Raw genomic sequence first — 26594 nt, 5'->3', positions numbered from 1 at the left:
ACCCTCTGGGTTTCAAAGCCAGACCTTTTGGAGGCTCTCCTTACCAGTGCCGGTTCCAAGGGTTGGGATGCCTGATGGCTCTTTGGAGTGAAGTTTCCTATTTGTGAGCCCCCTCCCAATTTCAGGTCACCAGGCTGGGGGTGGAGGTTTTTTTTTTTTTTTTTTTTTGCGAGATCACATCTCTGCTTTTCCTTCCCGTCTCGATGTGGCTTTTTTATCCTTTGCTGTGGAGGAGCTGTTCAGCTAGTTTCAGATCATTCTTGTAGGGATTTTTTTCCCATGTGCAGTTGTAAATTTATTGTGTCCATGGAAGGAGATGTGTCCAGGGTCTTCCTACACCACCATCCTGAACCACCTCCTTCCTTCTCTGTCTTCACTGATTGTAACAATCTAGTTGTTTTATCCATTTCTGGAGTTGTACAAAATCTCCAACTCTGATCCTAGAGTTGTTTCTTTTTCCTTTGATTATGTCAGTTTTCCTTCTGACACTTTGAAGGTCTTTTATTAGGTCCATACAGATTTATAGTTGTTATGACCACGTGATGGATTGACCATTTTATCATTGTGAAATGTTCTTTTCTATCTCTGCTAATAATCTTTTTATTTTGAAGCTTATTTTCTCTGAAATTCATATAGTTATTTTAGCCTACATGGCATATATTTTTCCATGCATTTTCTTTTATTCTATCTGTGTCTTTATATTTGACATAAGTCTCCTGAGCATATCATATAGTTAGGTCTTGTGTGCATGCTTGCTAAGTTGCTTCAATTGTGTCCAACTCTTGATGACCCTATGGACTGTAACCTGCCAGTCTCCCCTGTCATGGGATTCCCCAGGCAAGGATACTGGAGTGGGTTGCCATTCCCTTCTCCAGGGATCTTCCCAACCCAGGGACTGAACCTGCATCTTTCACATCTCCTGCACTGCCAGGCAGGTTCTGTACCACTAGCACCACCTGGGAACTTGCTTCTTTTTAAATCTGTCTGGCAATCTCTACCTTTTAGTCTGTTGACAGTAAATGTAGTTATTGATTTGGTTTTAGTTAGGCTTAGCATGGTTTTGTTTGTTCTTATTCTCTCTTTTGTTCTTTGGTTTCTCTTTTCCTGTTTTGTTTTAAATTAACCAAAGATTTAGAATCTCCATTTATCTCATGACTTTACAGCCATACTTCCTTGTTTTAAAATTACTGCTCTAGGGATTATAATACATATCCTCAGGGCTTCCCTTGTGGCTCAGCTGGTAAAGAATCTGCCTGCAGTGTGGGAGACCTGGGTTCGATCCCTGGGTTGGGAAGATCCCCTGGAGAAGGGAAAGGCTACCTACTCCAGTATTCTGGCCTGGAGAATTTCATGGACTGTATAGTCCATGGGGTTGCAAAGTTGGACACAACTGAGCAACTTTCACCTCACAGTTTATTTCAATCTTCTTAGAGTTAATATTTTATACTTCACATAAAATCTGAAAACCTGGCAACTGTATAGACCTATTTACCACACCTGTCAACTCTTATACTATAGTTCTCATATGTGTTATAGTTTATAAATCATAAATCTCCAATACAGTATTATAGTTTGTTGCTTTAAGTACATATAAATATATACCTATATATTATATATATTTAAAAATATGTGGGTTTTTTGGCCTTTAAAAAATTAGAAGGAAAATAGCCCTTAATAATTACTCATCTCTTTCATGAAGGTATGAATTTCCCTCTGGTAACCTTTAGTATTTTATGAGGCACAAATCTCCAATCAGTGCATTCTCTTAATTATATTTTATTTGAAATGCCAATACTTTGGCCACCTGATGCGAAGAGCTGACTCATTTGAAAAGACCTTGATGCTGGGAAAGATTGGGGGGCAGGAGGAGAAGGGGACGACAGAGGATGAGATGGTTGGATGGCATCACCAACTCAATGGACATGAGTTTGAGTAAACTCCAGGAGTTGGTGATGGACAGGAAGGCCTGGCGTGCTGCAATTCATGGGGTCGCAAAGAGTCAGACACAACTGAGCGACTGAACTGAACTGAAATGCATTTATTTCACCTTTCTTGAAGACTATTTCTACTGGATACAGATTATTGGGTTGACAGCTTTTTCTTCATTGCTTTAAAGATTTTGTGCCATTGTCAACTGACTGACCTTTGTGCTTTCTGCTGGGAGGTCATTAAGCTGAATCATTATTATCTGATAGTAATAAGTCACAACCATCTCTTTCTTTTCAAGATTTTCCTTTAATCTTTGACTTTCAGCAATTTGACTATGATATTCCTAGGTATAAGTTCTGGATTAAAGAAAACAGTTTCTCTTTTCTTAGATTTCCCGTATTTGCATTTATTTCCACCATATTGCCTTTTACACCATGCAGTTTAGTCTTAGTCTTAAGAGCTGTTTTCATATCCTGTATCCTATTTCCAACATCTGGGTCATCTGAAGATTCACCTTAATTAAGGATTCGCGTTTTCCTGGTTCTTTATATGCTGAGTAATTTGGGGTTGCATCCTGGATATCGTGAATGTTATGTTGTATAGACTTTGGATTGTGTTGTATTTCTTTGAAAATATATTTTTAACAAGAAGTTACCTTGGCTGGATTTATGCATACTCTCTTCTTGGACATGCACTCAAATCTCAGTCCCTTTCTTTTTTTCTTCTGCTCTGTACTGCTTACAGTCTGCTCTATACATGTGATTTTTAGGGGTCAGCCAGAGACGTGGACAGAGTTTATGTGCTGTGTTTGAGGTTCTTCGCTAGATTTCTTAGAAGAAGAGTTATGATCCAGAGAATTTAGAAAGTTTGCCTGTAGTCCCATGGGGAGGGCTGAACTTCAGCAAAAACAACAAAACATTTAAAAAATTCTGTTAAATCATTCCTTTCTGTTGTCGCTTATCCTAATGTTGAGAGTTTTGTGGCTGAAGAAAACTTGAAGCAACTCCCTTAATCCACAACACTATTGACACCACATAGAAGTGTATCATTTTACCCTCGAGTCAGTAGTGATCTTGGCCCTGAGTCCTTTGCACCCTTTCCTGTCAGCACTATCAGATCTGTTAGCCTGGGCCCTCGTGAGTTATTACTTGATTATATCCTGAAAGTTTTCTTCTCCTTTTCTGCCTTCATCTGTGCCGCTGTTTGGCTGCTGGCTTGGTTCTCAGAACCTGTGGTTCAGAGCATAAATATATTCAAGCTTTGGTTATAGTGGGTGTTCTGAAGAAAAATGCAAGCTTTAAAAATGCAAGGAGACTCTATTTTCAAGTCATTCTTAGACTGTGGCAATTTCTTGATGACACCCACATTCATGTAGAATGTACACAAACATCCAGTATTCAGGATGAGGTTACTTCAAGGCAATTGAACAGAGCTCTGTTCTGGTCAAAATATCAAATAGCTACTGCCTTTCATGGTCAATGTAGATGAGCCTACATGACTATTATGAGACTCAAGGTGGAAGTGTGCTGGGCTCGGAAGAAGAAAACCACCCTCCTACTATTGAACGGGTACTTTGGCTTTGCTTTCAGCCTTTGGTGGGTTTGATAGCTGGCATTTATTAAGAGTTTTCAAGAAAGACATTTCATTGTTAAAGTACGACAATAGCCTTGGTTATCAGGAAAAAGCACATGTGAATTTGCAGAAATCTTATTTGACTTTCATGCGGGGGGTAGATTGTGCTTTCCCAGTGAAGCACCAAAGTAAACAGCTGCAGGCGATCCATTGGTTTTAGCAAGAATTTACTGAAGGGTTTTATAATGCTTTTATGACTAAATTCTAGGACAGTTGAGGCATGGCAGATGAATTTCTACATATCTCAGTGGAAACACTTTAGATCTGGGAAGCAGGCTAACTCTAATATGCTTTAGTTGTGCTTACTTGGGATAGTGAATTAGCCATTCTCAAGCTTAGTTTTCTCATCTGTAAAAAGAAAAGGGAATGGTGAATCAGTGGACTCTACAGGCTGTTGTTTTCAACTGTCCAGCTTTTCACGTCCCTTTCTTATCACAATAGCATCTCTTTTCTTCGGAAAACACCTCCTCCACCCCATGTGGACATGTCAGTCCCTGCCCCTCACCGTCTGAGATGGGCGTGTGATGTGGTTGTGCCAGCCACTTGGGCCATATTCCTAGACCAGTGCTTGGTCCAAGGAGTGGCTGTGTGACCCAAACAGAGCCATTCAGAATCCTTCCATGGAATCAGAGGTGAAAGACTTCTTGTCATCCTGTCGTGAGTGGTGTGTGTAAGAAAACAGATCTGCAAGAGTTTCTGGCCGTTTTTCTCAGGCACAAGGACTCACCCCCATGTGGGACCTCCGTGTGGAGGGTACCTTGAAGGCAGCCGAGGGTCAGAGAAGCTGATGCTTGTGTGTACAGTCCCCTGTCCATCATTGGGGGATGGCTGCTTTAAGCAGCATTGCCTCTCCTGCACTTTTGGCTTGCCCTATCCAGGGCAGACCCTGATCCTGGGAAAGAATGAAGGCAGGAGGAGAAGGGGACGACAGAGATGAGATGGTTGGATGGCATCACTGACATGATGGACGTGAGTCTGAGTAAACTCTGGGAATTGGTGATGGACAGGGAAGCCTGGTGTGCTGCAGTCCATGGGTGCTCGAAGAGTCGGACATGACTGAGTGACTGAACTGAACTGAACTGACTGATCCAGGGCAGGAAAAGGCTTCAGAAGTAGGGCTTCCCTGGTAGCTCAGTTGGTAAAGAATCCACCTGAAATGCAGGAGACCCCAGTTCGACCCCTGGGTTGGGAAGATCCCCTGGAGAAGGGAAAGGCTACCTACCCACTCCAGTATTCTGGCCTAGAAAATTCCATGGACTGTATAGTCCACGGGGTTGCAAAGAATCAGACACGACTGAGCGATTTTCACTTCACTGACATCCAGGGCAGAAAAAGGCCCTAGCAGAGAGCCTCAGGTGTCCACAGGAAGCAGCCTGAGCTGTGTGGAGGTTTAGGAGAGGGGGCATGGGCAGGTACCACCAGTGCCTCCGCCTTTGTTCTTGCAGTCCTATAGCCATATCCACTGCCCTTACCAGCCACGGAAGCTAGTGTCCTGCTTTGTTTATGCAAGATCACGTTGTTATTGTTCTGTCGCTCAGTCATGTCTCTTTGCGACCCCGTGGACTGCAGCCCGCCAGGCTTCCCCGTCCTTCACTATCTCCCCGAGTTTGCGCAAACTCATGTCCATCGAGTCAGTGATGCCATCCAACCATCTCGTCCTCTGTTGTCCTCTTTTCCTCTTGTCCTCAATCTTTCCCAGCATCAGAGTCTTTTCCAATGAGTTAGCTCTTTGCATCAGGTGGACAAAGTATTGGAGCTTCAGCTTCAGCATCAGTCCTTTCAATGAATATTCAAGACTGATTTTCTTTAGGATGGACTAGTTTAATCTTGGTCCAAGTAACGCTCAAGTGTCTTCTCCAGCATCACAGTTCAACAGCATCAATTCTTTGACATTCAGCTTTCTTTATGGTCTAACTCTCACATCTGTACATGACTACTGGAAAAACCATAGATTTATATGGACCTTGGTTGGCAAGGATATCCAACCAGTCCATCCTAAAGGAGATCAGCCCTGAGTGTTCATTGGAAGGACTGATGTTGAAGCTGAAACACCAATACTTTGGCCACCTGATGCGAAGAGCTGACTCATTTGAACAGACCCTGATGCTGGGAAAGATTGAAGGTGGGAGGAGAAGGGGACGACAGAGGATGAGATGGTTGGATGGCCTCACCAAATCAATGGACATGAGTTTGGGTAAGCTCTGGGAGTTGGTGATGGACAGGGAGGCCTGGGGTTCTGCAGTCCATGGGGTCACAAAGAGTCGGACATGACTGAGCAACTGAACTGTGAACTGAACTGAACCTTGTTTGGAAAAGTGATATCTCTGCTTTGAAGCATTACTACAAGCAAAGCTAGTGGAGGTGATGGAGAAGATCACATTGGGTTCCCAGTATTTGCAACCTGGAGAGTCCTGGCTAACTCACAGTCATTGTCCTAGGAACCCTTTTACCATCCTTGTCTTCTTAAAGCTCAGTGTGCTGGGCCTTATGATTTCCATTTTACACATGATGCATCAGAAGCCTGGAGAAGACCCCACTGCCACCAGCCTGTTTTGTTCCCACATGTCCCTCCCAAACACAGAAGTTAGGAATAAAGTAGCTTTAGTCACATGTGTATTAGCAAGAAACCGTGAGAGTCAGGAGGAGAGAGTCCATCAGCATCCAGAAACATTGGACATTTGCTTTGGGAAGGAACGACATGTAGGAGAAAGAGCATGAGCTTTCGAGATGGGAAAGCCTGAGCTCAGATTCTGGTCCTGCTGCTTCTAGCCATATGAACTTGGACCAGTTATAAATTTTCTGCAAACCTCTGTTTCCTCTCCAAAAACATGAGAATGACCATTTTTATCCTTATTATGTTCACAGTTTCCTTCGAGCACATGAATAATAGCCCCATGGAAGTCCTTGTTTGTTAGTTTCATCACTGGTGCCATTTCTGGGTCTGATTCTCTTTATTAATTTTCCTCCTGCTTATGGGCCATATTTTCCTGCTTCTTTTCATGTCTAGGAATTTTTTGGACACAGGAAAGTGCAATTTTACTTTATTTTTATATTTTTATTTCTCTGGTGGCTTAGATGGTAAAGAATCTGCCTGCAATGCGGGAGACCCAGGTTTGATCCCTGGGTGGGGAAGAATCCCTGGAGAAGGGAATGGAAACCCACTCCAGTATTCTTGCCTGGAGAACCCCATGGACAGAGGAGCCTGGCAGGCTTTGCAGAGAAGAATATGACTGAGCAGCTAACACTTTCATAGTTGATTTATAATGTTAAGTTTCAGGTGCACAAAATAATGATTTGATGTTTTCATAGGTTGTAGTCCATTTGCAATGATAATGTATTGATTATAGTCCCTGTGCTGTACATTATATCTTTGTGTTTTATTTATTTTGTACCTAGTAGCATGTCCGTCTTAATTCCCTTGCCCTCTCTTTCCCTTCCCCCTACCCAGCTTTCCTGAGGTAGCCACTCAAGTAGAACTCATAGAAATGAGAACTGCAATACATGAAATGAAGTATTCATTGGATGGGATATTGACAGCAGATTAGGCAGAGGATGAGAGGGTTAGAGAGAATCACCGTCTCAACAGACATGAATTTGAGCAAACTCTGGGAGATAGTAGAGGATGGAGGAGCCTGGCACGTTGCAGTCCATGGAGTTGCAAAGAGTTGGACCCAACTTAGTGACTGAGTAACAGCAACAAATGCAGTGTAGAAGAAAAGGTTAGTGAACTTGAAGATACAGCAGTGGAAACTATACAAATGAAGTGCTGAGGAAAACATTAAGAGAGCTTCAGTAACTTATGGGCTTCCCTGGTGACTTAGCTGGCAAAGAATCCGCCTGCCTGCAATGTGGGAGACCTGGGTTCAACCCCTAGATTGGGAAGATCCCCTGGAGAAGGGAAAGGCTACCCATTCCAGTATTCTGGCCTGGAGAATTCCATGGAGTATACAGTCCGTGGGTTCACAAAGAGTCGGACACGACTGAGCGACTTTCACTTTCACTTCACTTTCGGTGACTTATGGAACAAAATGCAGTGATTTACCATATGTGTAATTGGAGTTTCAGAAGGAGGGATGGGCATATAAAATACATTTGGAGAAATAATGGTTTATTTGTTTAATTGATGAAAATGATAAAATCATATCCAGAAAGTCAGCCAGCTCCAAGCAAAAGGAAAACATCGTCAAAGATCATCATAATCAAATTAATAAGTAGCTTATAGCCATTAATAGAAAATCTTGAAATGAACCAGGGGACAAAAGGATACATTGTGTTCAGTTCAGTTCAGTTCAGTCACTCAGCTCAGTCATGTCCGACTCTTTGCGACCCCATGAATCACAGCACGCCAGGCCTCCCTGTCCATCACCAACTCCCGGAGTTCACTCAAACTCATGTGTTAGGAAATGGAAACTATGCAAGCCAAAGACAGTGGAACAGCATTTTTCAAGTGATAATAGAGAAGAACCATCAATCTAGAATTCTATATTGAATTGAACAAAAATACCTTTCTGAAATGAAGACTTTAAAAGAAGGAAACAATGCTCAGAGTGATCTTCAAAGTTTACTGTGAAAATAAAGGGCAGAGACCATACAACTCCTGGGCCTGGCATATGGTTGGCATTTTTCATATGCGTTCCATGTCATCTTGTCTCTAGGTTGTGTGGTGGGTTCTGGAAATGTTTGGGTAGCCACCTGGAGGGATCAGGGGAAGACCTGACTCTCTCAGCTTCCTCTTGCCATCCTTCACAGCACATCTTGCTTAGAGGTCATCTTCAGATTGCTCCTCTGCCTCAGGCATCAGACTGTGAGATTCTTGAAAAGTTAGGGTTGGTCATAGTCACCTGCCAGCCCCATCAGCAGCTGGATCACAGTGCCCAGCAGGTGGGGAAGGCTCAATAAATGCTGCATAGTGCATGTATAAGTAAGAGAGAGAGAGAAGAAGGAAGGCTCCGGTCTACATAGCAGCCAGTGATGTGATAAAGCATGAATTGGATCAAATGGTTAAGGGGTTTCCCTGCCATTGAGAATGCATGCCAACCTCCTTATGCCAGCCCGCAAGGCCCTGCAATCTGGCTTATGCCTATTTCACTGACACTCCTCTCTGCCCCTCCATCTTCCTGCTCCTTCCTTGCAGCCCTTCTCATCTCCTGAACATGCTGAACTTATTTCTGACTCAGAACCTCACACTTGCTAGGCCCACCACCTTGATCACCTTCCCCTGGAGCTCTGCAAAGGTCACCCATCCCATACAGAATTCTGCTCAGATGTCCCCTCCCTGAATACCCACCCCACTTGACCTTACTGCACGCGTTTCGTATCCATGTGCCCTTTCTGGTCCTGTTTTCTTCATTGTACCTGTTGTTATCTGTAAATCATTCAATGCTTGTTCATTTTTCCTTGTGGTTGTTGGTCTTATGCGTGAGAACGTAAGCTCTGTGAGGGCAGCAATGTTTCCTTATTGTTCCCAGTTTGATCTGCAGTACTTACTGAGTACAACTATATGTATGTAAAGTAGAATACATATACATACATATATATTTACACATATATATGGAATTTATATAATGCATATATACACGTACATATATATACTCACTGGGTAGTATATAGATACATGTACAAATGCATTAAGCAAAATATGTATATGAGCACACAGTCATGAATATGCATGTATTCATAACTAGGAAGCAGTGTACACAGACACGTGTATGTGTATATAGCATATACACATGCATGTATATGCATATATATACAAATACATATATGAATATATAGTGCATATAAACACACATATCTATATACACACATACGTTCAAGCAGCATATATGTCAATACATCTGTATACATGCTCATTGAGTAGTATATACACACGTGTGTTTGTGTATGTATAGTCATGTATACATATACCCAGGCTTCCCTAGGGGCTCAGTGTTAAAGAATCCATCTGCAATGCATGAGACTTGCAGGAGACACAGGTTCAATCCCTGGGTTGGGAAGATCCCCTGGAGTAGGAAAGGGCAACCTACTCTAGTATTCTTGCCTGGAAAATCCCATGGACAGAGGAGCCTGGTGGGCTACAGTCCTTGGGGTCACAAAAGAGTTGGACACGACTGAGCAACTAAACAACAACAATCCATGTCCCCACCATTCACACAGAGTGTATAGATACATACACACGCTCACATATGTATATGTGTGCCCACAAAGCAGTACAGTATATATATCTCTACATCCATGTAGATATATACACACGTGTGTGCATATATACACTAAGCAGGGTGTGTATTTATGTTCACACACAATATTTATTTACATATACAATGTGTATATGTTGCATATGACATATATGCTACATAATTGAATGAATGAATATTATATAAATGAGTGAAAACCCTAATAATTAACAAAGGAACTGATAAGAGTTAGTTGACCGCTTTATACTGCCTGCCTCTGGGTTAGGGGCCTGAGGAGAATTTCTGCATCTCCCTTGCTGCAAGCTCTCATTTTTCACAGAGGCCCCCTCTCTCTCCAGGCTTACTCTCCCTGCCTCACAAGTTCCTCTTGACCCCTTGGGAGGTGGAGCCAGTGAATGTTTTGCTTTTGCTCCAGCAGAGAAAGTCCAGGCTGGAGTACTCTGCTCTGTGTCAACTTGGAAATCAACAGGGCTTAATTATTTTCAAGGGAAGGAGGAAGATACCTTTGGGAGAACTTCCTGAGAAGTTCACTTCAAAAGTGTCTTTCTTGGATTAGCAAATGGGCCCTGTGCTTAGAGAGTCATAGGGTTGAAGCAAAATAAACAGAGAGTTAATTAAAATTCATGGAATAGCCAGAGGCAGTCTGCACATAAAACAGCAGAAAGTGGAATAGTTATATGATAATAGCTTTTTATGTCCCTCAAAGGCAGATTCTGGATAAAACTGAGCAGGAGTTGCAGAGGTGATAATCCCAGACTACACACTATCTTATTATGCAATGACGATCATTTCCACACACAAGCATATTATTAGCTGTCTCGTTCCACATTCCCGACTTTTACATCTGCATGTGAATTCATACTGTGAAAAACTATTTGATTAATAGCAGACTAACCAATTTACTGCCCAGACTGCAACAAATCAATTTTGCAATTTTGAGAGATTTGGTCTTATATATCTGTTTTATCAGTTTGAAGGTTCAGAAACATTTGACTGATCAGCATATTTTTTTCCCTTAAAAATGTACACTGTTTTGGAATCGTTTTCATCTTTTAAGTTGCTGGGCCTCTAGGATAGGAGTAGGGGTGGAAAGGACAGCAGGATTTTGAGTCAGTAAACGTTTCTGCCAACTGTTCTGTCCCAGTATTCGTCTGGGTACTTGTGAAGGTGTCGCAAGCAAGATGAGTGAGGTCCTTGATGCCACCGAGTTGACGGTTTAGTAGAGAAGATAAATACACAAACAGTACATAAAGTGATGATAATTGCTCTGCAGAAAATGTATAAAGTGATGACCTGGGAGGGTAAGACAGCTTTCCTTGGAGGAGAGGGCAAGAGAGAAGGCCTCTCTGAGATGGAGATAGTTAAGCCAAGACCTAACTGCTAAGAAGGAAACAGACCACATGGAGATTCAGGCGGGAGAGCTTCACAGACTAAAGCGGCCAGCCAATGCAAAGGTCCTGTGGTAGGGCCAGAGTTAGTGATGGGGCAGCAGTGGCAGATGTGTGTAGGATGCCCAACCAACATTGCGTACTGCTGTAAGTGGAGGCCTGGCACATATGTTTGCTCTTTTCAGGACATTGGAAGAGTTCATTGTTTTATAGCACAATGGTTAGACAGTTTCACCTCCAAGCCTGACAAAGCTGAGTTGGAATTTGGGTCAACCCAGTGACTCTGGGCAAGATGTCTAACTTCTCTGTGTCTCTGAAGTGAGCTGTTATTCTTATGGAAGAATCAGATTTAGAATTCTTTGACATGATGCTTTTACTGGCACCTTTCATCGTTCCTGCAGGCATCTTTGATAAGGGTTGGAATCCATTTCTTTTGAGTGAAGTGTTTATTTCTTTCTTGGGCTTCCCTGGTGGCTCAGATGGTAAAGAACATGCCTGCAATGCAGGAGAACCTGGGCTGGATCCCTGGGTTGGGAAGATCCCCTGGAGGAGGGCATGGCAACCTACTTCAGTATTCTTGCTAGAGAATCCCATGGACAGAGCAGCCCGGCCAGCTACAGTCCATGGGGTTGCAAAGAGTCAGACAGGACTGAGCGACTAACACACACACATTTATTCCTTTCATATTAATTAGTCCGTGTGTTTGGCTTGAGGCATGGGTTAGAGGAATTTGCCGGCTTCCATGGATTGCTTTAAGAGCTAAATATCAGAGGAAATGCAGGCTCACTCGCAAATGGCTTTCAAGCTTGGCCAGAGCAAATGGTCCATTACTGACCGGTTTATTAATAACAGACGTCATTACTCATTTGCATTTCCCATTTTCCCCAGTGACGTCTCAGTCCATCTTCTGCATGCGCTTCCTGAGGACTTTTTCTGTCTATAAACTGGTCTCAACCTTGATTCATCCTAGAGAATATAAGGGGGTTAGAAATAACAGGGCTGGTCCTGGACCCTTATCCCCATGGCTCCTTTTGGCATTTCCTAACAAAGCAATGTCCCTTATGACTCCTGAGGGAGACTGTGTGCGTAAGCAGTGGCAATAAATTATTTATCAAACACTCTTGGAATCACCCCCACCCTCCTCTCCACCCTGTTGTTAGGAAACGATTCCCCTCCCCCCACGCCATGTCTCCCGCGGTGCGTGTTTGCGTGTATTCCCTTCCTTCCTTCCTTCAGGTTGTACAGCTGGGATCCACTTTCTAAAGCTTCTGTGTCCCCCCAGTGTCCTCAGGACAACAGCCCACCGTATTGGCCTGCTTGTGCCAGTGTGACAAAACCCCACAGCCTGGGTGCTTAAACCACAGAAGTGGTTGTCTCACAGTTCTGGAGGCCAGAGGACACCAGCCCAATCGGATCAGGGCCTGCCCTCATGACCTCATTTTAATTGAATTACCTCTTTAAAGGCCGTGTCTCCAAATGCCTCACATTTGAGGTGCCGGGGGTTCGGGCTTCGCTGTGCGGAGCTGGGGAAGCACAGTTCAACGTGCAGCACCAGCCTTTTAAACATGCCGTGCGAGGCCGTCTGTCTTCTGCTCCTCCCATTTGTTGCCTTGGTTTTCACGCCGGTCTGTCTCCGTGATGTCTGCCGTGCAGTGTCTCAGGTGAACGGGAGTGAGCATCACCTGATACAGCTCAGAACTCACAGATGCAGGGTCCGTGGGGTGGGTGCACTGTTGCTTAGCATCCCAGTTCAGCTTAGAGTGGAGCTGGACACACCATGGGGCTGTGCCCCAGGCAAGGGATGCCTCTCCATTCTGCCGTATCTTTTTCTGCTGACTGGGGACAAATACTTTAGAATCAAGTACCAAGCAGTTCGAGCTTCCTGTGCTTACGTTTTAGTGGACTGTGGGGTAAAACCAGATGCCCAGCCCTGGTGGCCTCAGTGACTGCCCAGGCCCAGGAGAAGTTGAAATTAGGTGGTGACTTGTGATCCTGGCTGATTCATTATCATATGTATTAGTCAACGTTCTCCAGAAAGACAGAGCTAATAAGAGGTGTACAGAGAGAGATGGAGATAGGGATACTTAAGTAATTAGCTCACATCATGATGGAGGCTAGCAAGTCCAAAATCTGTAGGATAGGCTGTCAGGCTAGAGATCCAGGAAGTTGCTGTGCAACTTCTCTATTGCTGTGCAAGGTCAAAGGCCATCTGCTGCAGAACCCCCTCTGTTTGGGAAAGGTCGGTCTTTTGTTCTATTGAGGTCTTCAATTGATTGGATGAGGCCCACCCACATTATGGAGAGCAATCTGCTTTACTCAAAGTCCACTTATTTAAATTCATCACAAATTAATTTTATCTAAAAGCACCTGGTGGTAAAGAACCTGGCTGTCAATGTAGGAAGTGCTGGAGATGTGGGTTCAGTCCCTGGGTTGGGAAGATGCCCTGGAAGAGGGCATGGCAACCCGCTCCAGTATTCTTGCCTGGAGAATCCCATGGACAGAGGACCCTGGTGGATTACAGCCCATAGAGTTTCAGAGAGTTGGACATGACTGAAGTGACTTAGCAGGCATGCATGCAAAAGCACCTACACATACAGAATCCTGTTTGACCATATACCTGGGCATCATGACCCAGCCAAGCTGACACATAAAATTCGCCATCACATCAAACAATTGTGAAATTGTTCCTGAGCTCCTTGGTGGGCCAATTCTGCACATCTCTTCAACATTCTCTATTCTTACCTTCATAACGTGTATGAATAATGATCATAATCGCAGTGGTAGTGCTGGTGGTTTAGTCGCTTAGTTGTGTCCACTCTGCGACCTCATGGACTGTAGCCTGCCAGACTCCTCTGTCCATGGGACTTTCCATTCAAGAGTACTGGAGTGGGTTGCCATATCCTTCTCCCATAATCACAATAATAGTCAATAATTTAGTAAGTGCTTATCACGTAGCCCTCAAAATCACCCACTAAGATAGGTGCACTCCTACCCCCATTTTACAGATGAGGAAGTTGAGAGCACTACTCACATACATGTTCCATCTCTGTGTGTTTGCAGAGGGACTGTGCCCTCTCCTGGCAATGCACTTCCTTCCACCTCCTCCCACACTTCCATCATCATGAAGCCAACCCTTGTTGATTGAGAAATAAGGAATGTTCAAATGCAGCCTCTTCCAGAATGCCTTCTCCTGATCACATGTCCTGGTTAGGATCTCTCTTCTCAGGTACCTTAGCTTCATGTGCTCATCTGTCTCATAGCACTGCTCTTTCTGAAGTAGTAATTATCCATTCCTCCAGCTAGCTAGCCAGCCACAGAGGTCAACTAGTTGTGCTTGGCACTGTTCAAGTCACTCAGGAGGGAGCAGTGAAAAAAAGAGAGAAAAATCCCTGTTATCATGGGGTTTACACCATAGCAAGGGAGGCAGACAAAAGGAAGACAGACCCAACCCAGAAGCATGTTTGGTGATGGGAGCTGGCCGGGCTGACAGAGGAAAGAAAGAGGCGGGGTGGGGACTGAGGAGGGATTGGCTCATTCACAGAAGGAGTTCAGGGATGGCTTTTGGATAAGGTGACTCATGGGCAGGGCCTGAAGGAGGCGAGGACCCAAGACTGTACATAAGGGGAAAAGCATGGTAGACAGGAATGGCACAGAGGCCAGGGTAAGAAGCGAGCTGGTAGGAGAGTAACAGGTCGAAGTAAAGGGGGGCTGGGGCCACGCCATATGGGGCCCAGTGACCTGAAGTGAGGTACTTTGTCCTCACTCTTGAGTACTGTTTATCCCATCAAATCCTGAGTTCTTAGAGCCATGTCATATCTTCATGGTTAGCACAGTGCCAGGACCATGGCAGGCATTTATCAAATGTTTCTTGACTGAAATACTCATCCAAATGAGTATTTTCACAAAGCTAACTTTGGTCATTTTAATGAGGGTCCATTGATCACAGCCCACATGGACTTTCTGTGCCATGAAAAATCATTGTATAGTTTATATATCAGATGAAGATGTTCTCAGGAGTGAGAAATAGAAAATCTGCCATTGGAGTGGCTTAAACAGAGGGTTTATTTTCTCATATAACAAGAAGTTTGAAGGTAGGTGGCACCATGGTAATAATTTCAGTATCTCTGAGACTCTTGTAACCTCATGATCACAAGTGGCTGCTGGAGCTCCAGACATTGCATATGTGCTCAAGGTAGAAAGAATAAAAGTGGTGCAGAGGAGAAAATTGGAACTATCTGTAGCTATTCCCTTTTATGCAGAAAGCAAAAACAGAAGTCAAAAAGCAAACTTAGAAGTCAGAAACAGTCTAATATCTCATGGGTCAGAACTATGGCTACTTCTGGCTGCAAGTGAGTATTTAATAGATCACACTGCTTCCTTGAAGAAAATTGTCCTGTTATAAAGGAATAAGGGAGAGGATGCATTTAGATAGTTAACAGTCATTGTCTGCCAAAGACAATCTTCATGTCAGATAAAGATATTTGAACAATGGTACCCAGCATGACCACTCCCCTTTAGTGACCTTATTTAATCCTGATCTTTTTCACTTTTCCCCAGTTTAGCTTTTCTCCCCCCAGATTCTTGCTCCTGCAAGCATAACCAGTGTCTTTAAATGTTACACTACAGCTGTACATCAATCAACAGGATTTGCTAAGTGCACTCAAGCTGAGGATGGGGTGGGCAGCACAGCAAAGTTCAACTGAATCGTGTAAGAAGCAGCATCCAGGCTGGTCCACGGAAGGGCAGCAGCAGCCTTTGCACCTGCACAGTCCTGGGTTCCCAGCACAGCTCTGGTTTCTCTGATTCTGGGGTCATCTGTTTGCCCAGAGCCAAGCTTGCCTGAGCTGAAGAGTGGGGTTCCCAGTCCTGACCATACAGGTCACTGAGGATGCAGCCAGACAAGGACTTTCCTGAAGATTCTCAGCTGGTCTGCATGTCAGATTCCCCTGGGGAGCTTTTAACAAAAGACACCATCCTAGGACCCTCCTAGACCTCTGAGGGTGCTGCAGACTGAGGTCATCAGTGCTGTGAGTGAGCAGTCCACTGGGCACTACTGGATGCCAGTGTGATGGAGATTCTCAACACCCATCGGTGCCCCTTCTCTGCCAAACTGGGATCAGTTCCCAGATTTCTGATGCACAGTATGCTGGCCACATGTCTTTCTTACGACAAATCGCCTGAAATCCGTGCTCACTAGCATTTATTTATTTGCCCCAATAAATTGAAATTAATAAATGATAAATCCATTCCTAACTGAATTAGACTAATGAGGTTTGTTAACTGCCAGTCAGCAGCTGGAGTGGCTCTGGCCAAACTGCATGTAGTCTGTCTCATCAACTGTGGTTTCCGGTGGAAGGGGGTCTGTGCTGCCCTGCTGAGGAGTGCTGGGGCCACCTGGGACCCACCTCCTCTGTTTGGAAGTTTCCCAGGACCTGAGCAGAGCTGACCGTTGGTGAGGAGGGCTGACGTTCCCTCTGGAACACCTGTCCTGAGCCCAGGAGGCTGAGATGCTCAACCCCTCCAGGCAACATCCTGTGTCAACCTCCCTTCCTTATCTGGTACCCAGAGTCAGACGTCCAAGCCCTGTGGAACTCATAAGCTCTGCTTTGAAAGCTCAAATTCGAATCCCATTTTGAAGTCTCCCCTAGCTCCTGAGCTGTCTCTGAACCGCAGTGTCAACTTCCCCCCTTCCCCGGGGAGGTGCGACCCATCTCTCAGCACCTTCGCCCACCATCAGTCATACCAACGAGAGCTTGGGACAGGGTAGGGGGGACAGGGGCTCTTCCACTCACATGGGTGTTGCTCAGACCCCATGGAATCACAGCCTCAGCTTTTTGAGATGATGCAGCTGACTGGACTTCAGGGCTCCCAGCCCTGGCAGAAGTCGTGTCTGTTCCACACCTTTTCTGAGAAGACGAATGAAGTGACAGAGGTGGGAAACCCTAATTAGTAGAATGATCCACCCACCACGTGTCTGCCTGCAGATGTGGATCTCAGGGCTGTAGAACGGTCTCAGATCCCTGCGAACCAGGGCCCCACAGGGCTTTCGTATAGCACACCTTTGCCTCCTGTGGTTTTATACAAACTTAAAATTTGTTGGTAAAGTTTGTGGGTCTTCAACCTCATGCCACTAAAGAGCCTCTTGATGAAGATGAAAGAGGACAGTGAAAACGCTGGCTTAAAACTCAGCATTCAGAAAAGTAGGATCATGGCATCCAGTCCCATCACTTTATGACAAATAGATGGGGGACCAATGGAAACAGTGACAGACTTTATTTTCTTGGGCTCCAAAATCACTGTGAATTGTGACTGCAGCTGTGAAATTAAAAGACTCTTGCTCCTTGGAAGGGAAACCTAGACAAACCTAGGTAGTGTATTAAAAAGCAGAGGCATCATTTTGCCAACAAAGGTGCGTATAGTCAGAGCTGTGGTTTTTCCAGTGGTCACATATGGATGTGAGAGTTGGACCATAAAGAAGTCTAAGCACCGAAGAGCTGATGCTTTTGACCTGTGGTGTTGGAGAAGACTCTTGAGAGTCCCTTGGACTGCAGGGAGATCCAACCAGTCCATCCTAAAGGAAATCAGTCCTGAATATTCATTGGAAGGACTGATGCTGAAGCTGAAGCTCCAATACTTTGGCCACATGATGCAAAGGGCTGACTCACTGGAAAAGACCCAGATGCTGGGAGAGATTGAAGGCAGGAGGAGAAGGGAGAAACCAGAAGTGAGATGGTTGGATGGCATCACCGACTCTATGGACATGAGTTTGGCAAACTCAAGGAGATAGTGAAGGACAGGGAAGCCTGGTGTGCTACAGTCCACGGGGTCACAAAGAGTCAGACACGACTGGGCAATTGAACATCAACAACTTCATGCCACTGATTGTACTGCCTAGAAAAACACCTGTCTGGAGGTTTCATGAAATGTGCTCTTTGAGACGTTAACATTCAGGTGGCATTTATCATCCCCCAGATGCAGCCAGGCTCTCCCACATCCTCAGGCTCATTTAGTTTCCTCCCAGTGGGGCAGGGTGGGCTTTGATAACTCAGTTCAGACAGATGCTGAGACAGAAGCTCAGAAAGGCAGCAAGAACCAAAGTGGGAATTGGAATTCAGGCTTTTCCCCAATCATCTTTTTGAAAATTTTTTGTTTTAATGGGCTCTGCTGGGTCTTGTTGCTGTGCGGGCTTTTCTTTAGCTGCAGCGAGCCGGGGCTCCTCTAGTTGTGGTACGCGTGCTTCTCATTGCGGCGGCTTCTCTCGTGGTAGAGCACCAGCTCCGGAGTGTAGGGGCGTCAGTTGTTTCGGCTCCTGGGCTCTAGAGCACAGGCTCAGTAGTTGTGGCACACAGTCACAGTTGCTGCATGGCATGTGGGATCTTCCTGGACCAAGGATCGAACCCAGATCTCCTACAGTGGCAGATGGATTCTTTACTACCGAGCCACCAGGAAAGCCCCCGCTGTCTTGTATCTGCCTCAGATTCACAGCCTGTTGGGGCCGAAAGTGTCCCGAGTTCCAATAGAAGAGCAACCTGGGCTGTCTGGAGAAAACGCTGAACTCCCAGGCCAGCGACCACATCCCTGGTGTTGTCCATCACAGCCCTGTTTCCCAGGAGGAGCATCGATGGTGAAAAGCCCTGGCTGGAGGGGCAGAGAGCCTGAGTTTGAGTCCCAAGGTGTGAAGAAAGTCTAAAACCTTTTTGTGCGTCTCTTCCTTTATCCGTCAAGTAAGGGTGATAAGAGTAGTTACTGTATTGAGTTGAACAGTGTCACCCCTACCCCCAAATTTACATGATGTAGCTGCTAGCAAGGGTTTCCCGTGTAGCTCAGTTGGTAAAGACTCTGCCTGCAGTGCAGGAGACCCGGGTTCGATCCCTGAGTTGGGAAGATCCCCGGGTTGGGAAGATCCCTTGGAGAAGGAAATGGCAACCCACTCCAGTATCCTAGCCTGGAAAGTCTCATGGACAGAGGAGCCTGGTGAGCTGCAGTCCATGGGGTCGCAAAGAGTCGGGCACGACTGAGTGACTAACACTTACTGACTGACTTCGCTGCTAGCAAGGAGCATCCAGGATTGGTAACAACCTTCAGAAATTAGAAGAGGCCAAGAAAGATTCTCTCTGAGAGCCTGTGGAGGGTATGGCCCTGCCAGCACTTTAATTTGGAGCTTCTGGCCTCCAGAGCTGTGAGACAGTAAATGTCTCCTGTGTTGAGCCCCCTAGTCTGTCATCCTTTGATGTGGCAACCTGGGGAAAGGAAGGCAAAACCCCATCAGGATGTTGGGAACACAATACCTATTCTTCCTGCTAATTTTTTCCAGTGACACTGTACTCCTTGCTGGGTGTCCTAAGGCTCCATGTCCTCCTTTATATCGTTCCGTTTCTTTGAAATTCTCTTCTTTTGACTTTGCATCTTGCCAGCCTTTCATGACTCCCCTCTGGCATTAGCGCCTCCAGACAGCCTTCTCTGACAGCAGGTCCCCCTTCCCACTGCAGCCCCCTGTGAGTTAGGAAGTTGCTCCAAAGTCAGACTGTTGTGGATTTGACACTGAGAAGCCTGTGGAACTCTAATTAGCACACTCAGCTGCAGTTTCCTTGCAGTTGAAGGAGGTTGTGCTGTTTAGCCACTAAACTCTGTCTGACTCTTTGCGACCCCATGGACTGTTCCACCAGGCTCCTCTGTCCATGGGATTTTCCAGGCAAGGATACTGGAGTGGGTTGCCATTTCCTTCTCCAGGGGAGGGCTTCCCTGATAGCTCAGTTGGTAAAGAATTTGCCTGCAATGCAGGAGACCCCAGTTTGCTTCCCGGGTTGGGAAGATCCGCTGGAGAAGGGATAGGCTACCCACTCCAGTATTCTTGGGCTTCCCTTGTGGCTCAGCTGGTAAAGAATCCACCTGCAATACAGGAGATCTGGACTCGATCCCTGAGTTGGGAAGATCCCCTGGAGAAGGGAAAGGCTACCCACTCCAGTATTCTGGCCTGGAAAATTCCATGGACTGTATAGTCCATGGGGTCGCAAAGAGTCAGACAGGACTGAGCGACTTTCAGTTTCACTCCCACGGATCTTTCCAGATCAGGGATCAAGCCCATGTCTCCTGCACTGGCAGGCAGATTCTTTGAGGTTGAGTCACCAAGGAATCCCTATATGGACAGTACTTAGTGTAAATACCTGATCAGCAGCTCTTCCATATGCCAATGTGGAGGGACTGTGGCATAGCCAGTGCTGCTCGCCCACCAGGATTTCAGAACCGAGCCCTGAACCCAGGAGTGGGGAGGCAGTGAGGGGCTGCCCTTTTTGTTCCTTTGAGATGCTGGTCTGAACGTTCTCCCCTTTGGCTGTCACGCAGGTGTGCATTGTGCAGAAGCGAGACACCAAGAAAATGTATGCGATGAAGTACATGAACAAGCAGAAGTGCATCGAGAGGGACGAGGTGCGGAACGTCTTCCGGGAACTCCAGATCATGCAGGGCCTGGAGCATCCTTTCCTGGTCAATCTTTGGTGAGTGAGTCCCTCCAGGGCTGCTGTGAACGCCTCATGGTGCAGCCAAATGCACACATAGCTCTGCAGTAGGAATCCTGCATTGTTCAGAGAGGAAATGGAGTTTTCTGGGTTCGGATGTTCTTTTGAATGTATCGCTGTGTACACTTTCCAATGACTATTGTCATTTTCTGATGAAGTCATTAAGCCCATGCTTAATTTTCATTCTATTCTCTTACCTGGTGAATGGAATTGAAATTGATTCAGAAGAGAAGGTTGTATGATTGAGAATGCAGGTAAAATGTTTTAAGAGGATCCAAGTGGGAGTCTTCGAAGGGAATTTATCGAAAATCACCCGCATGATGTTGATGGCAAGAAGGACTTCTAGGAGCTGATGTTTTACTCCACTCTGGTTGGCTGCCGGTGTAGATATGCTGAATTCCAACTTTTGAATACAGCCCACAGGGCCCAGTTCCATTGTGTTCTGAAACTGTCTCCATTGCACTGCTGGCTCTTGTCTCTGCTGTGTGTCCTACATTTGCCACTTTGCTGGTGGTTTCCCTGCCTCTGGCCTTTGCATGTGAAGTCTCCTCTTCCTGAGACTCCTAGCTCCCAGTCTGCCCAGCTTCCTCCTACCAAATGCCTCAGATGGGCATTTCTGTGGGGAAATGTCATACGTTAGAGACTGGTAACAAGTGAGTGTCTGTCATGTTTCCAGCCACGCAAGTACTTCAGTTATTTGGGGGAAATAAAACCGCTTCATGTTTTAATTGTTACGCAAGAGAAATTTTCTAATTTACCTTTTATTGAGGGGACATTTGGTTTATTGATACTGTATTTGTGTACAACATTATCTTTCTGTATGCACTCCAGTGTGCTCATCGCCAAAAATTAAGCTTCCATTCGTCACCATACAGTTGATCCCCTTTCATCATTTCACACTCCCCGACCCCGCCCTTTTCCCTCTGATAACCACTGTGTTCTCAGCATGTATGTGTTTGTTTCTGATTGATCTGGTTTGTTCATGTATTTTTTGTTTGTTTTTTATATGCCACGTGTGAGTAAAATCATCCAGTGTTTGTCTTTCTCCATCTGACCTATTTTTCTTACCATAACACCCTCAAAGTCCATCCATGTTGTTGCAAATGGCAAAATTTCATCTGTATTTTTATAGCAGAGTTGTAATCAGTTATATATATATATATATATACATACACACCACATCTTCTCCATTCATTTGTCTGTTGATGGGCTGTTATTACCACATCTTGGCTATTATAACATAGTTGTACAAATATCTTTTGAATGAGTATTTTTGTGTTCTTTGGATAAATACCCAGGAATGGGGTAGCTGGATCATCTGGTAGTTATATTTTTAATTTTTTGAGGACCCTCCAGACTATTTTGCACAGTGGCTGCACCATTTCTGATCAGAAAAGCAGTATAGGTTCATTGCAAAATGCAGAAAATGACATACATAAGAAGGCAATAGGGCTTCCCCAGTGACTCAGTGGTAAAGAATCCACCTGCCACTGCAAGAGACGTGGACTCGATCCCTGGGTTGCGAAGATCCCCTGGAGGAGGAAATGGCAACCCATTCCAGTATTCTTGCCTGGAAAAATCCCATGGACAGAGGAGTCTGGTGGGCTACAGTCCATGGGGTTGCAAAGAGTCAGACAGAATTTAGAAACTAAACAACAACAACAAAAAGGAAATAGTTATCTAGAATCCTACCACCACCAGGTTGCATTCTGGTGTGTCATTCTTTTTTTATATTAAGTCCCTGCATATGAATGAATATCTTTCCTAGAATGCATTCGTAAGTCCGGTTTGTTCATAAGTCCAACAAAGTTAGCCTGGGTACCCAACTAACACAATCAGCTGTATAATACTGTACTGTAATAGGTTTAAAGTACTTTTCACACAAATTATTTATTTAAAAAAACCACACAAGTAAAGAAAACATTTTAAATCTTATAGTACTGTATCTTGAAAATACAGTACTATAGGAAAACAGCTGGCATACAGGGGCTGGCATTGAGTGCATTGTCCCCATTTTACAGATGGGGTAATTGAGTCCCACCACTCGTGTATGGACGAGATGGGACTTGAATCCAGACAGTCTGACTTCATGGCCCACACTTGCAGCCCTTCTACTACTGCTGCTGTGAGAAGGCCCTGGCCCTTTCCTTCTTTGCCCACCGCTCCCCCTTCCTCCCTGCATGGAGCGCCTCCTGCGAGGCTTCTGTTTGGCTGCCCTGTCACCCTGCTAGCAGGGAGCGTGGTGTGGAATCACTTGTCGGGCTCATAAGGATGCCATGGCTTTGAATTAATTACACGTCAGCTTTTCATCTCATTACACGGAGGGTGAGTTACCACGGCCTTGGAGCGCCTGACTGCGCCCCTCCTCATTCCTCTCTTTTGCTGACATGCTCTATGACTTGCAGAGGCAAAGACCAGGCACTGATTAGTTTTCATGACAGTTTGGCCTCTAGAGAATGAGTGATGGGTGCTTCCAAGCCTGTGACGATCCAGGTTGAGTTGTCAAGCGCAATATTTTCACCTGTTCTGAAGCAAAGCTGTTCTGCTCTCTGGGGCTTAAGACAACTGGAGCAAAGGAAAAAGGCAATGAAATATCCCACCCCAAACAGAGGAGTTGTGCAGTAACAGGAGCCCTGGAGAGGTAGGGCGTGGAGAGGCGGGGAGCAGAGAGATGAGGCGGAGAGTTCCGACACTCGGGCTCTGGGCTCCAATCTCCCAGGTTTTAATAGCAGCTCTGCCTCTTGTAGGTGAAGAGATTGCTATGGACTGAATTGTGTTTCCTCCCCACCCTCTCCCCGCCCCACAAAAATTCATATATTGATACCCTAACTCCCAATGTGACTGTATCTGGAGATAGGACCTTTCGGTGGCTATTAAGATTAAATGAGGTCATTAGGGTGGAGCCCTAATTCAATGTGATCTTTACCTGTCTGCTTCCCTGGTGGCTCAAATGGTAAAGAATCTGTCTGCAATGCAGGAGACCTGAATTCGATCCCTGGGTCGGGAAGAGCCCCTGGAGAAGGGAATGGCAACTCACTCTACTATTCTTGTCTGGAGAACTCCAAGGTCAGAGGAGTCTGGCAGGCCACAGTCCATGGGGTTACAAAGAGTCAGACTCAACTGAGCAACTACCTCCACTAATCCAAAAGGATGGTAGCCTTGTAAGAAGATGGAGAGAGTTTGAGTCTCTTCCATGTGAGGACAGAGCAGGAAGGGGGCTGCCTGCAAACCAAGAAGGGAGCCCTCACTGGAACACAGCCAGGCCTGTGTCCTGATCTTGGACCCTGATCTCGGGCTTCCAACCTCCAGAATTGTGTGAGAATACACTTCCGCAGCTTCAGTCTCCCAGGTGGTGGTGGTTTTGTTATGGCAGCCTGAGCAGACTAATACAGATGCCTTGAGAGTGATTTGAGTCTCCCTTCTGTGTCTCAGTTGATCACATCACACAGTTGCTGTACAGACCAAACAGGGCAATATTAATGCATACAAGCATCCACATGGTCCTGGGCTTGAGGTGGCTGCTGGGTCCACTGCTATTGGTAGGATTAGCACTTGTCCTTCAGGTCAGCTTTGGGCTGGCTGGACCAGTTCTCTCCTCCTCCAGCAGTGAGCATGAGGACATGCTTGCTGACTATTAGAAGATGGGTTGAGCTTTTAGTGCTAAAGACTTTTGTCTTGATAAATGGTAGGGGGGAGGTAGTTTGTGTGTGTTTTCAGCCTATATTTTCAAAATCCAATTCTACGTACCAGATTAACTACATTTACTAGACTGTTAAGTGTTCTATTTACAGCTGGGCAGGTGCCTCCCCTGCCCCATTTGCTGTTGAAGTAACTGTGGGTATGGAGGGATGGATACCTGGTAGGACAGGATGAGAACAGATACCTGCAATTAATGTAATCAGTTCTCATAGAAAGTATTCTTTCTAGAGCCTTCCCTGAGTAGTGAATGGCTGAATCATGACACAGTTCTCTAACAGGCCACTGGAAGCCAAGAAAGAACCGCTTAAATTAGTGGCTAGTTTTTCTTCGGCATTGAGGCCTTTGATTCGAGTAAAACTACACAAGGTGTTGAAAGCTTATCTGTCTGAAGCAGGGGGCAGGAAAGAAGGTTGTAGAAAGGACAGAGACAGAAAGTCCCTTGGGGAACCTCTGATGAAGGACAAAGTCCGGTACAGGGTTTCCCTGATGGGCTCGGTGGTAAAGAATCTGCCTGCAATGCAGGAGACACCAGAGACACGGGCTCGATCCTTGGGTCGGGAATATCTCCTGGAGGATAGCATGCAACCCACTCCAGTATTCTTGCCTGGAAAATCCCATGGACAGAGGGAACTGTCGAACTTCAGACCATGGGGTTGCAAAGAGTTGGACACGACTGAAGAGTCTGAGCGTGCACACACCAAAGCCCTGTATAAAGAATCACCAGTTACTGAGCAGCTTCATTTTCATAAAAATAATCGTCTTTGATCTTGAATATTGCTGCAACCTCAAACTGGCATTTCAGCGCTTAGTCATCACCAGTTTGCCACACACAAATTGTCTTGTTCAGCTCAGGCTGCCATAACAGATTACCATAGACTGGTGCCTTAAATGATAGACATTTGTTTCCCATAGTTCTGCAGGCTGGGAAGTCTGAGATGGGGGGCCAGCATGGTCAAGTTCTGATGAAGACCCTTTTCCTGGTGTAGAGATGGCTGTCCTCCTGCTGTGCCCTCCCCTTGGGCTGGGAGAGAGAGAGAAAGGGAGAGAGCTCTCTTGCCTCCACTTATAAGGGCACTAATCCCATCACAAGGGCTCCATCCTCATGACCTGATTATCCTCCAGCCACTTTGTCTCCCTCACACAGGGGACTAGAGTTTCAACATATGAATTAGGAGAAGGGGGCATAAACATTTAGCCTACAGCACAGGGAAAGTCTCATCAAAGTGCAAATCTAAGCCCACCCCACCTCTGATTAGAATTCTGCGATGGTTCCCCAAAGCCCACAGAATAAATGTGTCTTCATAACCTGGCCTCTGACATTATGTTAGTCTCTCCTCTGGACGCCCACGCCTGCTCCTGTCTTAGTGCATTTTTGTTCCAGCCACGCTAAGTGATTAGTGGAACATGTCATTCATCTTGTTGTTTTGATCCCTCCAGGCCTTTTGCACTTGCTGTTCCTTCTGCCTGGAATACCGATTCCCCTTTCTTCTCTGTGAGAACTTCTGCTCTTCCTCCTACAAGTATTCATTCATTAAATACACATTTATTTGACTCTTCCTGGGTACCAGGCACTGGCTTAATTTCTTAAAAGAATTTTTTTTTTAATTTTGCTTTTAGTTGCACTGGGTCTTCATTGGGCTTCCCTAATGGCTCAGACGGTAAAGAATCCACCTGCAATGTGGGAGACCTGGGTTTGATCCCTGGGTTGGGAAGATCCTCTAGAGGAGGACATGGCAACCCACTCCAGTATCCTTGCCTGGAGAATCCCCATGGATATGGACAGAGGATCCTGGCAGGCTACAGTCCATGGGGTAGCAAAGAGTCGGACGTGACTGAGCATTGCTGTACATGGGCTTTCTCTAGTTGTGATGAGCAGGGACTGTCGTCTAGTTGCAGTGTGTGGATTTCTCATCATGGCGGCTTCTCTTGTAACAGAGCACAGGCTCTAGGTGTGTGGGCTTTAGTAGTTTCAGGGCAAGAGCTCAGTACCTGCAGCTTGGGAGCTCTAGAGTGCAGACTAGTAGTTGTGGCACACGGGCTTCGTTGCTCCGCTGCATGTGGAATCTTCCCGGACCAGGGATCAAACCCCTGTCACCTGCATTGGGAGGTGGACTCTTGTCCACTGGACCACTAGGGAAGTGCCCCTGCCTTACTTGCTAAGGGTCCAGAGAAGAAGAGCATCCTTCTGTCTCCTGCCCTCTTGGAGTTCATAGGCCAGCAAACACCTTCTCCTCCAA

General features: G+C 45.6%; 1 protein-coding gene across 1 annotated transcript in view; it reads left to right on the top strand.

Moving 5' to 3' along the window:
* Nucleotides 1–26594, top strand: part of STK32B (serine/threonine kinase 32B) — a 386337-nt gene that overhangs the window by 105734 nt on the left and 254009 nt on the right. The window contains exon 3 of the mRNA XM_055435021.2: nucleotides 20486–20637. Within this exon, the coding sequence (XP_055290996.1) occupies nucleotides 20486–20637 (152 nt within the window). The remainder of the gene's footprint in view (nucleotides 1–20485; nucleotides 20638–26594) is intronic.

Source organism: Moschus berezovskii, chromosome 5 (assembly GCF_049115385.1).
Source record: "Moschus berezovskii isolate FMDL1 chromosome 5, NW_MosBer_1.0, whole genome shotgun sequence".
NCBI classification, from domain to species: domain Eukaryota; kingdom Metazoa; phylum Chordata; class Mammalia; order Artiodactyla; family Moschidae; genus Moschus; species Moschus berezovskii.
This window is presented reverse-complemented; position numbering and strand designations above follow the sequence as displayed.